The 16,586-nt window shown below is 38.6% G+C and overlaps 1 protein-coding gene across 1 annotated transcript in view; it reads right to left on the bottom strand.

Annotated features, from left to right (window-relative positions):
• The window catches only part of TMTC2 (transmembrane O-mannosyltransferase targeting cadherins 2), a 497,284-nt gene extending 481,298 nt beyond the window's left edge, over nucleotides 1-15,986 (bottom strand). The window contains exon 1 of the mRNA XM_086398902.1: nucleotides 15,851-15,986. Coding sequence (XP_086255028.1) covers nucleotides 15,851-15,933 — 83 coding nt within the window. The 5' untranslated portion in view covers nucleotides 15,934-15,986. The remainder of the gene's footprint in view (nucleotides 1-15,850) is intronic.
• Nucleotides 15,987-16,586: the final 600 nt, after the last annotated feature.

Genomic DNA, 16,586 nt, shown 5'->3' with positions numbered 1-16,586 from the left:
CACTTAGAAATGCTTTCTTAAAAAAAAAAACAAACAGGAATGACATGAGCTGAAAGCATCCCACACTGATGCTTTCTTGAGAGATGGAACACTTCTATGTAAGAATGACTTAACACTTTTAAATCAAAGGCCAATGTCTATTTGAGTGGATTTCCTGAATTTAAAATAAACCACATTCAAATCTTTCTCACAATCTTTGAATAGAATTATCATTTTTTATACTATAATTTGCACAAGTCAGGCTACTTAAATGGTAGACATACCTATACGTTTTCTTTATTTCCATCACTTCTAGTAACAACAGTTGTTTGCAGCCTCTGAGATAAGTGACCAGAAAACACAATACAATTTACAATGTTATAAGTAAATATCTTTAAATCTTTTGATACACATATAACAAAATATGGGTATAAGGAAATTATCTCCTTATTAGTTCTGTTGCTTGCTTACTTTCTATTCATCTCTTTCTTTTTTCTAAGACCAATACAGATAGAAGTCAGCAGCAACTGATGTGATTTTCTTGGGAAAATATGCTTAAAATATAAATAATCTCCTTTAAGTGAAGGTAAAGTGATAATATTTCACAAATGAAATCACTCTTTAGCTTCCATTTACTCAAGATTAAGACAGAGAATACCATTCCAGTTTTCAATAAAGTTATAGCTATAAAGTGCTTCTTTGACCTTTCTCACCAATTTCAGTCGATTCTGGTAAATTCTTTCTGAACACACAAATAGCTTGCAGACATATACAAAAGATTTTTTCCAAATGCAGTAGGTAAGCAGCATACAAAGCATTTACTCTATTTTGATACAGCATCCCAGTGATGCTCAAAGGAAAAACATTTGGGCTAAGTTCTGGTTTGTGTTTAGGTTTTTATTCAGATTTAGAGAAAACTTTTAAAGTAAATAATGTTCTTTTCATAACTTAGGTTTTACAGAAAATTTTTGAGCTTCTTTGTTAACCAGTTTTCACAAATAATGATGACACAAAATAAAAGTCAAAATTTCAACTCTAGATTATTCTTAGCATTTATAACAATTTTAACTTTAAAATATCATCTATGGTCTACCTTAAATCTTAAAGTTGAGTATATGAATAAAGTGTCCAATTTAACATTAAATTTGCTAATTATTTCAGGCTTTAGTTAGAAAAATAAACCCAACCCTCTCCAAAAATAATAAATCCTCAGAATTCAAATTCCGAGTACACAAAGATAAACATCTGAGTACTTATTATGATAACTGCCTTTAAAAAAAAAAAAAAAACAAACACACCCCCCCCAAATTCAGCATGCAATCAAAATCTGTCATAGAATTTAAGATACCAAAGAACCACTTTCCAACAAATGGAGTTGAATTCAGAGGATTCCATTCTAACAACCTGTCTTGATTTAACCTCAAGAAGCTGACAATCATTTGCTGCTCTGGTTCTAATCTACAGAGGTACTCAATCAAAATGACCCATTTTCCATTGCAGTGCCTCTGTCTCCCATCCTGATTTCTCCATAATGATCCCTCCTCTAAATCATAAGAGGAAAGCATTGTATCATAAACAAGAAAGGGGCAGAATCCTCTTCAAGTCAACTCCTCCCAATTTCACCAAAATTCATTTATAGGAATATCAAACCTAAGCTTCTCCTTCATAGTAAGATAACCCCTCTTCCCATCCAATCCCTCACCCTGGAGAAATCCAGCTATTGGACTTTTCTTTAGTCTTAGAAATCAACTGCTGAGGCATGTTTAATAAGGCCCTGAATTATTGGTTTCTTGTACTCATTTAAATTACTCCCAGAGAGTTGAGAGCCTTCGTGCAGAAACCATTTGTCGTTTCCCTTTAATAAATTAAAACAGTATGACAAAAATGGTTTTAACCCGTCAGTAACAGAATCTGGTTTATTAAAATACTGGGTGAATTTTCACCTGAATATTCTAAAAATGTTCCAAGGAACAGATGTGCATTAGAGAAAACTAGGCTGCTATCCAACAAGAACCAAAAGTGCTCTCCTTTTTAAGAGTTTGCCACTTGCTGTTAGAATTTAGTTATCAATAGGAACAGAGTAAACATTCCAACTGAGAAGAAGGCAACACATAAGAAAGAAAATGATGATTATGGCTGAGGTAAAAACATCTTCGGTTCATATGGTTTGTTGTATTAGTGCCTCATTTTCCACTGTATGCATAGCAAAATGCACAATGTTTTACTGAAAACATTATTAATGACCCCCCAGTGGCCAATTTCAGATATATTTTTTAGACAAATGGACCCAAATCCCAAACCCTAAAATTGTGACCTGCTTTAAGCTGGAAGGAACCTTGGAAAATCATTAGAGCCACACCTAGACTTTAAAGAGGAAATCATCTAATCAATTCCATAAACCTTCAACATCCTAAGCTTACTTGTACTTTGAGGAGGAAAGTATTTCTTGTTTGGAGGGGAGCAGGGCAGGAAGCAGGGAAGGAAGCCAGAAATGTTAGTGTCAAGTGGTAAGTAAACATGTGAAAGATCTGTTGAATCAAAAAGGGAGATCAATATTCTTAAAGGCAGAACTACTGTAAATAAATTAATATGAGTCATAGGTCCTGATCAAACAGCAAGTCAGTGAGAGAGTAACAAGTTTCCCAGAAAAGGCTTCAAAGAACAGAGCTTTTATACCCGACAGACTCACTGTAAAATGAGATATATAAAAAGTAGTCCTGGGTTGTCCCCTGAGAGGGATGGGGCTGTGGAGGGAGGCGGGAGGGGGATTCAGGATGGGGGGACACCTGTACACCCATGGCTGATTCATGTCAACGTATGGCGAAAACCACCACAATATTGTAAAGTAATTAGCCTCCAATTAAAATAAATTAAAAAAAAAAAAGTATTCCTGGAATCTGGGCTCTCAATTCAACATAACATTTTGCAACATAATTCAAAATAACTCCATATTTTCATGAAGATTTTGTCTCATTAATATTAATAAGGAATATCTTAATATTAAGATATGTCCTTAAATAATGATTTTCCTGAAAAATCTAAGATATGCATCAGAGAGTAGAACAACTCTTACAAGATGCTAAGAAATCATAATTTTCCATGTGCTTCTATACACAGTACCTATCATCTAATCTAAAGAAGAAAGTTACTTTGCCGTGAAGATGTCAGGGAGACATCTGAGTTCTGGTTTTTGTATATACTTTTTTTAATTGATTGCTAATGAATTTAATAATTTAATTCTATTGGAGTATAGTTTATTTACAAGGTTATATTAGTTTCAGTTATACAACAAAGTGAATCAGTTATACATGTAATTGAGTATATACCACAAACATTTTACTGGCAAAATCTGGTGTGTATACATATATGCATGTGTGTGTGTATAATGGTTAAATTTCAAAATCATTTGTCCAAACCTATAACCCAAGGTGAAAACTGAATTTTAAAATTAGTAATTACTTAACATAGCTCACTGAACCCTCTCAGTGACACTAATTCTATCTGAAATGCCAAGTGAAAAATTATCAGAAATAAGTTTAAATTTTGAATATTGGCTTTAAAGAAAAACCCCTAAATATTCTACAATATTTTTAGATGTTATTAAATAATTATCTTAAAGTATCAGCTATAGAATTAATGAATGTTTTCTTGATTAAGAGAAATACTTGTTAAGATCCTAGCACTGCACTTTATAAAACTTACTAAATTCTCCCAACACTATAAAGTAGGTATTACTATCCTCATTGTACTGAACAGGGAACAGAGGCTAGAAAAATTTTAGTAACAATCAAAATTACATAATTAGCAAGTAATAGTTCTGGGATTAGATCCCTAGGCTATCTGATTTCAAAATTCTTGTGGTCTCTCTTAATTTCTGCCACTGTGTTGCTTGGAAAGTTCTTAAAAGAAAATTTGTAATTAGTTACAAAATTGTATCACCAGGCTTAGATATTAGATGTCACCCTCCAGTACATGTGCTAAGCATACTTACTGGAAATTCTCAATACACCACTGATTAACACAAACACTTCAATGCAGGAAAAACTTCAGCTTATCTGACATACATCTTTCCTAATCACCGGGCTGCCAGTACTGCTATGTCTCTGAATATACTCCCAAAAGAAAAAGGCTTTATTGAAGAGAGAGAACATTAGTACCCAGTAACAATATGCATTACGAAGCAGAACCACAGTACCAAAGATTATTCACACCCGATGCACTATAACTGGTCCTTTTACCTTGCAGAAGGAAAAAAGTACTCAGATTGGAAAGAATATCTATCCAAAATAAGCACAGAGACCAGCAACAGTGGGAAAGCAACAGAAAAAGAATCATTGCTATTCAGCTGCAAAGCTGTGTCTGACTCTTTGCCACCCCATGGACTACATTATGCCAGGCTTCCCTGTCCTTCACCATCTCCCAGAGTTTGCTCAAACTCATGTCCATTGCATCGAAGATGCCATTCAACCATCTCATCCTCTGTCACCACCTTCTCCTCCCACCCTCAATCTTTCCCAGCATCAGAGTCTTTCCAATGAGTTGGCTCTTCACATCAGGTGGCCAAACTATTGGAGAAAAGGTATGCTGCTGCTGCTGCTAAGTCGCTGCATTTGTGTCCGACTCTGTGCGACCCCATAGATGGCAGCCCACCAGGCTCCCCCGTCCCTGGGATTCTCCAGGCAAGAACACTGGAGTGGGTTGCCATTTCCTTCTCCAATGCAGGAAAGTGAAAAGTGAAAGTGAAGGCGCTCAGTCATGTCCGACCCTCAGCAACCCCATGGACTGCAGCCTTCCAGGCTCCTCCGTCCATGGGATTTTCCAGGCAAGAGTACTGGAGTGGGGTGCCATTGCCTTCTCCGGAGAAAAGGTATAGATGAGAACAAAACCTGCTTCCATGGCGAGACCAGGGACAACTTCTAAGAGATTAGAAGTAGAGATGGGGTGTGGCAGGGTGGGGGATCAGAAGCTGGGGCAGCAGGAGTTCAACCACTGACTCCAAATGAAAAAGTGAGCAAGGACATGATGGAGAACACAGCTCTGTTTTCAGGTGAGAAGAGAGTGAGCTGCCAACCACTCAGGGACAACCGAGTCACTCATCCTCTGGTCCAACACCCTCTACCTCTAACTGTATCTTCCTGCATCTCTTTAAATACACAGAAAACACTCATCAGACTATTTCATTTGATCTTCACTCTGTGGTTGGCATTTGTTAGCATTATTTGCACTTCCTGATCAATTAGGAGAGCAAGTTTTAACCACCTCAAGTCCTAGTTAATAAAGTGTTAATTCCAAGACTAAAATGCTACTCTCTTATGTTGGCCTACTGTTCTTTCAGTACTGTAGACAGACAGTATTTCAAAAAGAAAGAAATAATTATAACTTATTTTAGAATAAATTCTTTAAAACGATGTCTACTAAGTAGGCATGTAAACCTTCAGATATATAAGGAGTTCACCTATTCAGAAAAACCCCAAAGGTTAAGGTATAGTGTACCAGGTTAAAAAAAAAAAAATCATAGGGGCCCAAGCATTTCTAACACATTTCAAAAGGTAGATATACCTTTATCCAGTAGTATCACCCAGTGCCTGAATATCATTAATAAATCTTTCTCTTTCCTACTTTCAGCTGTCTATATTTTGCTGCCTACGTGACATAAAGAGTCTTCATGCAATGTAAGCCAAGTTCCCTTACAAGGGATTGCTCAATAAAAGTACACTCATCAAGGCACTGACTACAGCCTCGTTTAGACATCAGTTTCTGGACAGCATCACTGATGCGATGAACATGAACTTGGGCAAGCTCCGGGAGACGGTGAGCGACAGGGAGGCCTGGCGTTCTGCAGTCCATGGGGTTGCAAAGAGCCAGACACGACTGGGCGACTGAACAACAACAACAAATCTGTTCAAGTCATAAGCCTAAGGCAACTGCCTATCAGTTTGTCAAAATCAGAACCTAACATCTGTCTCCACAGTAATGTTACAAAGAAGATGACATTTTAATACAAGATAGTGACAGATATTTCAATTGAGATCATCTAGATTTTAGCAGGCTCTCTACATTTTCAAAATATATACAATATCTTAAACGCTTATGATCAATTTAAAGATGTCATGATTAAGCAAATATGAGACAAAACAAAGAGATTAAATAAAAAGGCAAAACTCATATGCTTTTGAGATATAAAAGATTATGCTAAATCTTTTTTAATCCAGGAATTTAGGCAGTCTTTTCCAAATGTCTGTAAAACACACAAAGCTAACGTGTACATTACATGAATCAGCAGCATTGATCACACCTAAGATGACAGAAATGCAGACTCTTAGACCGGAGCCAGGCAGAATCTGCATTTTAACAAGCCCAAGTGATAAGCAGGTAGACTGACGTTTGGAAAGCAATGATCTAGAAATATATACATATACACATACATAGATGGAAAGAGATCCAATAAGAAGCCCAGCTTGAAAATGTGCTTTTAGGAGAGGTACAAAGACCTTCATGTGGTTCAAAGAAACTGAGAAAATTCTAAAAGCATTTTAGAAGAATTTTTAAAAGATAATCATCCATATCAAATGATGAAGGTGGGGTGTGGAGAGGGAGGTAGTTATGAGAGAAGACCGGGTCTAAGCCCCCTTGCCTGCCACAGGCATCCTTAACATCGTATCAGGTCTGAACTTAAAAGCAGCTGCACAGACCTAAAGAACAGAAACACTGGGGTAGGAGGAAGTGTGAAGATTGGGATTGACGTACATACGTCACCATGTGTAAAGCAGACAGCTAGTGGGAGGCTGCTGTATAGCTTAGGGAGCTCAGCTCAGTGCACTGTGATGACCGAGAGGGGCGGATGGGAGCAAGGAGGTCCACAGGGAGGGGATATATGGATACCCAGCTGCCGTCTATGGGGTCGCACAGAGTCGGACGCGACTGACGCGACTTAGCGGTAAGCAGCAGCTGATGCACTTGTACAGCAGAAACTAATAAAATATTGTAAAGCAACTATATCCCAATTGTTTTTTTAAGTAGGTACTAGTCTCTCATAGAAATGGTTTACTTTATGTTGATGACTTATTCATCAGTAACAGTAAAATTTCATTTTCTGTTCAACATGGAATACTATTAGCAAAAAATACTATTGTCTTTAAAAGAAAAATGCAAAGGCTTTTAAAAATATAGAGGTGGAGGAAGCAACCTAAAAGACATCATTTCAGTGGGATATTTTAAATAGAAGATACCTATGGCAAACTACAGTTGGTAATTTCAGGCTGGACACTAGTGTCTTTATAACAGATTTCTTCTCAAATCTCAAATTCATTTTCTTTGGTTAAGTCAATACATATCCCTATAGGAGTGGGTTTAAGTGTAAAACCTTATTTCTTTAATATAAATTCAGTGATACAACAGCACCATTTTTTTCCTTTCAATAGAATAACAAGAATAACCTTCCTATTTTAAATGAGGTTTACCAAATGAATTCAGGTATACCAGTTTTTCACATCAGCTATAAGTAATTACCTCCCTCTAAAGGGCCTATTTCTGCAAATAAAAACGTCTTTTTGCCTGATTAAACTTCTTCATCATCGGAGAACTTTTCCTCTGCAAATTTGTAGTTGGGAAATTTGTCATTAGAAGCTTGCTTTGTCAAAATGAGCTCTTTTCAATTGTTTTGGGAAAGCAGTCCTGCAGTTAATTACTTGGAGGAGGAGAGAAACACCCTATTCTAAAAGAAGTACACTTGACAAAATATTTGGACCCAAGTATTCTACCTTAAGACATCTTTTACAATCCAAAGCAGGAGGCTCCATATTTATAACACCTTTAAAAACCTGAAGATAGGAGGGCTGAGATGGACAAAAGATAGTATAGAAAACAATGAGAAAGGTCCCCAAGGGGAACAACACAGCTGTCACCTTTACCCTCCTTTCCCAAATGGCTCTATAATGACAGGTGTCCTCTCCAAACTGCGAAAAGCAGTCAAGCCTAAGATGCAATCTACAGTCACCAGCCAAGGCACCCCTGTGGAGGCCACAATTTGCAGGAATGTCACTTCAGCATGCACTGAATACTGTGGAGTCAGACTACTGACTTTTTAATCCAAAAGATATCCCAAAGAGAAAAGAAAGCATGGGAGACATGAGACTAGTCGGAAATTAACAAAAACAAGGTGTTTACTTATTCCCCAAGTGTTTTCACTTATCTGCCTTGCTCAAAGACTACTTTTATGATCTTGGATTTATAATAGATGCTGAATAGCAATATGCATTATAATAATATTCTGAGTATAGGCATATAACCCAGCCGAGAAAGCAAAGCAAAAACAAAAATCAAGGCTATGGCCTGCATCTTTTCAGTCCCTTTATAGAATACTTATAAGCAACTGAAAAAAAGAACACAAAATTCCAAAAGACCCAGCTGTAAAAATTTCACTAGCCTTATTCATCTTTCTTTAAAAAAAAAAAAACACAGCATTTTGTAAAAAGCAAACTTGTGAACTGCATTTAAAATGAATACCCAAAGAATTCCAAATATGCAGGGTTCTATGGGCTGCCATTTTCCCCACTGGATTTTTAAACAATGTTGAATCATGACTGTTTGAAATACTTCGGTGCCATCATTTAACACCGTTCAAAATGTCAAGAGCCATACTTTGCCCCAGTGGCCACTTTTCAGCAAATAACACATCCTTTGAAGTCAAAATACTCCTAAATGATGTCAAGTGAGAATTTCTAGGCTAGAACAGTCGAATTTTTCTACTTTTAAAGAAATCAATAATACTTGGAATGACAAGTAGGAAAACAGCACTTTCATCATCAAAAGTTGTGAATTTTTCTTTACCCCACACCGGCAATATTTTTACACATTGTTTCCTAGTTAAACCATAATCATAAGCCTATTGTGAACTTTTTTTTAAACTTTATGCTCCTGAGGAATAATCACACATGTATCATAATAAATTCCACAGAAATAAAGGGCAATCATCAAAGACAAAGGGAAAGAAATACTTTATTTGGCCTCAACACCTACCACACAGCTGCTACTCCAAGGGCACTGATGTGTGTTTCATTTGACAAATATGTAATTTATCCAGTTTTCTTGACTAGAAGTATATGCCGAGCCATGCTTCAGACCCTGCCTCACTCTGATATCACAAAATGCCCTGGCAAAGAAATCATAAAACAAAAGCTTAAACCAAATAATCAAAAGCAAATAGCATCTCCTGTGCCATGTTCTAAGGTACTTTTAAAAGAAATACATTAGCACCGCCCTCAAGTGTATATAGCCTTGGAATAACTAAATGTATACATAATTTCACTTATTTCCACAACAAAATGGAATCTAAAGGTGGAGTTAGAATTTTCAATTCTAATCTCTTTTCCAAATTAATCCTTTAGACATGAGCAAGTTCAAATTTCTCTCCATCTCATCTTTAAAATAATCATTTCCAGTTACTCAAATTAACTGTATTTGATGAAATGCCCTTAAGTAAGATAAATCACTTTTAAAACATGATAAAAACTTTTAATGTAGAATCTGGAAAATAAATCATTTCAGTGCTCCTACTTTCTTCAAATTTCTCCAGAGTAGATGGGCTTACTCAATTCTTTCCCACTTAACTATAAAGAAGAAAGGTCATGGATGAACCCAAAATGATAATCCCAACAAAATCTCTTAAAGTTTTAAACAAACAACTATACCTTTTATTCTAAGAAACCTTGAGTACCAGAGAAACTGACAAATATAATTGAAAAGTTAAATTGTCAGAGAGGAGAAGATCAATAGAAATCTGATAGAACTGCATCTTGTTAGAATTAACTGCCTGGAAAATACAGCCCAAATAATATCTGAGACAAAAGTCTTCAATCCCTATGACTAGTCAAGGCAAATCCAGTTAATTCAAAGAGTTCAGCCGATGCAGACCTTCAAGGAAAACAACTGACATGGGCAACAGGAAGGAGCCATGTGGCAAAAGCATTCTAAAACGTCAACGGGTACAAATAAGGTACCAATGAGCACTGGATCAAGAATAAATCCAGTTCAAACCATCTACCATGGATCCTCAGCACAGATGCTCTGGGAAAGAAGCCAACAGAAGCCCAGTGAAAGTTTAAAACGGTGAGTATCCATCAAAATAAATATGAGCCAGTGCAACTGAAACTCTGCTAAAGGACAAGCTATCAGCATTGTTTATGTCTATCATCAGACTCCCAGATTCAAACACCATGCAAGCACCTGGTAAAGTACAGGCAGGAAAGGACAGGCGGGTAGGGACGCTTACTGACAAGGGAGAATGGCTGTTGTTTGTCCCATGTACCATATACATGGGAAGCCCAGGTCTAGAGCTGTTTATAATCAGTGAATTAATGAATGTAGCCCTTTATTCCTCAAGACCAGATCAGATCAGATCAGTCGCTCAGTCGTGTCCGACTCTTTGCGACCCCATGAATCGCAGCACGCCAGGCCTCCCTGTCCATCACCAACTCCCGGAGTTCACTGAGACTCACGTCCATCAAGTCAGTGATGCCATCCAGCCATCTCATCCTCTGTCGTCCTCTTCTCCTCTTGCTCCCAATCCCTCCCTCAAAAACACATACAAATCAGATCTTTAAAGAAACCATCAAGCGTTGTGCATAATTCCACCTGTAATGATTCAAAATATTACGCCTTTTTCATCCCATGAAAAGTAGACGGATGTAGCTCCTGGTGATGGGCTCTCTACTCTTTTTCAGCTAGGCTCTTAATGAAGACAGCTATTCATAGAGGGAAGGTCATTACATTCAGCAACCCACTTGTCCTTTCCATCAAGGCCGCCACACTTGTCAATATTGTGAAGCCATTTAAGGAAGGACTCCAAGTTCATATAAGATTTAGCTTCCAAGAGAGAATCAAAAACTTAAGAGATGAATATTAGTGTGTTAAAAGCATGTTAGGTGAGAATAATGAGGTTATAAGAAAGTAGGTTTGTCAGACACAGATTTACCAGAGCGCCTTAAGGGTAAACTTTGTCCTTTCCTAGTATTTTGAAGGTGCTGGGTTTAAACAAAACATACCCTTCACCTCTGATAAAGAGCTGCACCATCAAAGGCATTTTAAATAGGTGCTTTTAGCATGCTAAATAGCAACAGAGATTAGGAAGACAAACTGCTCTTAACTCATGTTGGAATCCAAAAGGCTGAAGCTCTTTCAGAATTATAGCAGCAGGGAATTCAGTGTTACTACGGGGTACATTAGCTCTGAAAAACTAAGTGCAGATGACAAGATGATGTAAACTGATAATATGCAATAATACAGGCAGCTCACCCCCTGCCCCCCACCCCGTACATTTATATATGAAAGCAACTGAGAGACAGATGGCTGGCAAGAAATTTCCCTGTGGCATTTGTGCATGTCCGTTCAGTGCTTGTATTTGGGTCATTTGCTAGGATAAACCCCATGTGACAAGCTCAACAGAGGTAAGGCAAAGCAATCCATACAGGCTTCACTTAATTTTAATTTACTGTTAAGAGATGTACTTGTTCAAACAGCAAAATGACTTTCTCCACATAGATGTGATTAAACAGTCAAAACTTAGCTAGAAAATAAAATGTCCTCTAAAATATTTTATAAACTGTAAATTGTATCCACTGGCCTTTTTTTTTTTTTCAATACATTTTCAACTGGGAAAGAAATGAGAATGAAATAACACTCTTGTACACACTGGCTTCTTCCAGTAAAGACCTAAAAAGACAACCTTAGATGCAAAACAAACTTCTCTCTTATTTACTTTGATTTTATAGTAATTCTTTCTAAACATTCATTTACTAAATACCAGACACATTTTCAATGGTTGAACATACTACAACTTTAAGATAACAAACCCAGATTGGTCCAAGGCAAATTTATTAGAGAGAACATTTTATAGAGAAGTTAGAGGAACTGGTCATTTCACAAGAAATTCTTATACCAGGTCAAAAGCCCAAACTGATAATAACATTAAAAGATCAAGTAGAAAATATAGTTTAATATCTTCAGAAAAAGAAATATATATATTAAAAAAAAAACTTGTGTGCATACTTTAAATCCTCTGTTTCTTCATTTAAATACTGTTAATAAAACTCTTTATGACATTCAGGAAAAAAATGAGTACTTTTAAACTGAGATTTACATTTACACCTAGATGAATAACTAAACTAGGAATGTGTTATTGAGAATTTGGGGTGGTTTTGATTTCAAGAGTAGAAATTCCTGTTGTGGAGTTGCTTCACCAAGTTTTACACAATTACTGCACACCAGTAACTAAGAAACCCAAAGATAATGTTAATGATTATGGTTGAGTTTAACAACTGCAGAATGAGCAATAAAGAAAATTTTTTTCAAAGCGGCCACAAGCCCATTTCCTACTTTCAGAAAGTCAAAATTGTCTTTTTAAATTAATGTTATTTTACTCACATTAGAATAAAAAGATGAATTTGCGGCATTAACTTATTTACTTGTTACCTACTATAAAAAGCATGCCATCAATTAGAAGATATATGCAAAATGAAATGAGAGTAGGAAACAGCAGTTATAGTTTTACTTTTGTTGCTTTGAAGTAAACGGACTCCTCTGTTGGTGTTCTCTCTATGCAAAACATAACAGGACTTTTAAAGAGGATGAAGGGAAAGTGATGCAACGTTATCCTCAACAAATAAGTCAGAGAGCAGAGAATTTCAGGTCAGCAAGTTTTCCCCACTAGCCTAACATTAAATTTCTCCAGAAAATGAAATGGTCCTTCAAGAATTCACATGCAACATGACTTAAAACTTAGCAACGACTGTATATTTACAATTCCAATTTTACTCTAACCACAAATTAAGATTCAATACAGTTATTACTAGATTGAAAGCAAGGGGAAAGGAGGAAGAAGCTGAAACCATATATGCTTTTTCATCAGATATGGTGAATTCCACTCTTCTACTGTTTGTTTCATCACATCAGAGCCATATTCTTAACTTTAGCACAGAAACACTTGTAAAATATTAAATTTTACCATAGGGAAATTGATTTTGCTAAAAGAAGGTTTCAGATTACCACTTAATCTCAACCAAGCTACATCAAACACTGAACGTAATTACATATATAGTTTATAAAGTAAATTTGATCACTATATTTAAAAGAAATGATAACTTGGAGAAGTACCACAGCAATAACGTTTAAGCTGAAGCAATAGAAAGCCCTCCTACAGTAAATGCCAGATTCGTCAGCTAAAATGCAGAGTCTTGATTTCACTAAGCAAGTCGAGCATAAAAGTCATTTCTCTCCTTGAGCTGCTCTCTCATTCCCAGTACGACTCTCTCCTTTGAAAACCATATTTCACTAAAGTTTTGGGGCAGGCTGGGAAAGCAGGGAAGCAGCAGAAACCACAGATGTAGTTTAAACAAGTTTCACACCTGAGTCCTTGTAGTCTGAAATGGAGTGGTGGAAATAAACACATTACCATCCTCCTACAATTTCCACTTGCCACTCCCAGCTTTTTTCCCCTTCTCACACCAGTGAGTTAGAGCAGTGGTCAGAAAGTCTAAGTGGGAAGTCACAATCTACAGTTAACCTTGGCACTGAATTACCTGAACATGCTATGCAGACACTGAGGAAGTTCCATGCTCCTATTAATACATACTTCATAATTTCTAGGATTCATAAAAAGCAAGTGATACTTGTAAGACTTCATACTCTGAAGAATATGTAATCACACACACAATTCTGCTACTAGGAAAACTAGAGTCAAATACACTTTTCAAATTGTAGCTAACTATAATTTACAGGCCTTCATTGTCACATTGGTATATACTGATATATATCATATATCGAGCATGCATCAGATATAGGCAAATCATCACATTAAATTCACCTATGCAGCTAGGTATGTCAGGAATTTTGACACTCCATTCAATCTATAGCAGGTAAAGAACTTACAACAATTGCCAACTATCAAAGCACAACTAATTTATCATCATACTTACACTCTGTCCAAGTTACAACACTAACACTTCTGACTGAGGAGTCAAGAACACAAAATAAACTTTAAGTCTACAGAGAAAAGTACATTCAAAGGTAGTTGAGCTCCAGCCTTAATCTTTATTGGATAGATTCTTTTGACATGTACTTTTTAAAGAACTGGACAGCAATAAAGAGTAGCCACGCCAGTGATGCTTGATTTATCAGTGTTCTACAATAGTTACAGTATTACAGTAAGTTACTTTCTTATATAAGCTCTTAATTATTGGCTTAAATACTTACTCTTCAAACTGTCCCCAACAGTACCAGTAACAGCCCAGATTCTCCCCTGAGCTCACTTTACTGAAAAGTCACCCAACTCTGGAAAGCAAGAGTTTTTTTCTGCCAGTACTCTAGAAAATAGCAGGTGCATAGTAACACAAAGTTGGAGGGAACAGAAGCAGCTCATATCACTCTTACATACAGACCATTTGTTTCTCAGAGCTTGCAGCATAATTGCTAAAGACCGCATGCACATCGCTTGAAAGTTAAGGAAAAGTTTATGTCTACCAGTGGCTTTCTATCAACTAGTATCTGATAGACACTTACATAAAAGGCACTGAGAAGGGTCTGCTGGATGTTCTTGCGTCTATTACCAGGGGATTTTGTAACAGACGTGGGTGTGAACCAAGATTTGGTGACTTAAGGTGTACAACTATGAACACCCTTTTAAGTGGGAGAGGGGGCACAGCAGAGGATACAGAATCTGGCTAATCACCATCTAGAGAAGATTCTGCCTTCATCTTCCCCATCAACCACTTTGCTTAAGTTCACTCACTGCCTCTCCCTGACCCTGGGGATCCATTCACTTTCCATAACCCAGAGAGGCTGCTGAAAAGCTGTCAAAGTAAATCTGTGCTCACTTTTTGGATGGTTTAATTTCAATGGAGCATGAAACACCCCAGGACGGTTAATAAGTTTAGCCAGGCGTGCTGTTCTCCCTAATATATTTTAATTATGCATCTGTTTTCATTGTAATCAGATTAAGTCACCGGAAAGACACAAATTGGAATTTCCCCTAATGGAGCTTTTCATCAGTTTCTAAACACTAACAACGTTTAAAAAAAAATAGGTAGAGACACGAGCACAACTGTGACATTTCCCAGAAATCGATGCAGTTTCTTTGACAACACAGTTCAGGTCTCATTAGCCACCCAAACTAACCCAAATGCAGAAGACAACTTCAGTCTCTAGGGGCGTCTTCTTCCCCCAGTTAGCACAAAAGAATCGCTAACGTCTAAAGTAAAACTCCCAAACAGAAATGAAGGCCCAGACTTTTATAAAGTAATACTTCATCGATTTGTGAGGGAGGCGGGGGCGCAGCACTGCCCTGGCGCAAATATACACCACGCGTCAAAAGGGAAAGTTGAAACAGTGCGATCTCTCCACTATTTGGGCAACTGTCAAATGTGTGTTTCAACCTCGGGAAATAAAAGTGTCCCATCAATAAAAGGAAACGTTAGAGGGCAGATCTATTAGAGGGCAGGGAGCAGCTTCCTTCCAGCCCAGACGTAAAATCGCTCAATGTGCTTTTGTTACACCAAGGAATACCTAAGAATTGTTTTTAATGCGTTCATTAAACAGTTTCCCAAATTGCTGTGACTTCCGCTAAGAAACTTAAGCATCTGCCAACACTCTAGAAGCAAGGAGAGGAACCTGCTGCAAAGTAAGAACCCAAACTCCCTCAGCCCGCCCTGTGAGCCCGCGTCCCGAATGTTTGCTTTAGGTTCGGATGTTTACCCGTCTCCTAAGCGGTCAGGTGCAGGAACAGTCCCTCCAAGATGCACTTCCAGCCTTAAAGCGGGAAGCTTCAAAGCCACCGCGGAGTCCCCAGGCAGCCCGTCACCCCTTCCTCTCACCCCCTTACCTGTCATCATAGCAGAAATCCGCACTCAGGGTGTTGAGATACAAGGCGAGCCCCAGAGCGCTGCTCACCAACTCTGCAATCATCTCTCCACCGCCTTCTCTCCGGCTCGGCTCCCAGCGCGAGGGCAGCAGCGGCAACAAAAAACAGAAGCATCAATCCCCACCTTCCGCCGCTTTCTCCTCCCAGCTTCACTTTTCCCTCGCTTCCCCACCCTGCCTTCCTCCCTCGGGTCCTTCCAATCCACCGCTCTCCTCCTCCTCCTCCTCGCCCGTCTCCGCAGCTCCTGCGTCCTCCCCGGGTGCGGGCTCACACCGCGCTCCCCATGCCCTGCGCCGGCGAGCGGCGAGCGGCGTTCGGGCTCCGCGTCCCCCGGCGGATGCACAAGGCTGGTCCTTCGCGCGGCTCGTAGCCGCCACCCTAACCCATGGCAGTGCGGGGCGTCCTAGGTGCGGAGTGGGACTCGGAGAAGGTGGGAGAGTGCGGGGTAGGGGCAGAGGGACCGGACCGAGCCGGGCTCTGGGACCAGCTGGAGGAAGAGAGAGAGAGAGAGAAGGGCTGCTGGGAGGGACAAGGCAAACCGCCTCCCCTCGCCGCCTCCCGGGCACACGGCTCCTATGCCGCTCGGGCAGACTCCGGCCGCCACAGCGGCTGCAGCTCATTCACTCTTTATTAGCTCCCCTCCCGGCCCTAGCGCCTTCTCCAGTGAAGTGAGAAGCGGAGGCTGGAGCCTCCACAA

This window comes from Bos grunniens, chromosome 5, assembly GCF_055505025.1.
Source record: "Bos grunniens cultivar Pamir isolate PY7600 chromosome 5, Bosgru_T2T1.0, whole genome shotgun sequence".
Classification (NCBI taxonomy): Eukaryota; Metazoa; Chordata; class Mammalia; order Artiodactyla; family Bovidae; genus Bos; species Bos grunniens.
Note: the sequence above shows the minus strand (reverse complement) of the source record. Positions and strands in the feature narration are given on the sequence as shown.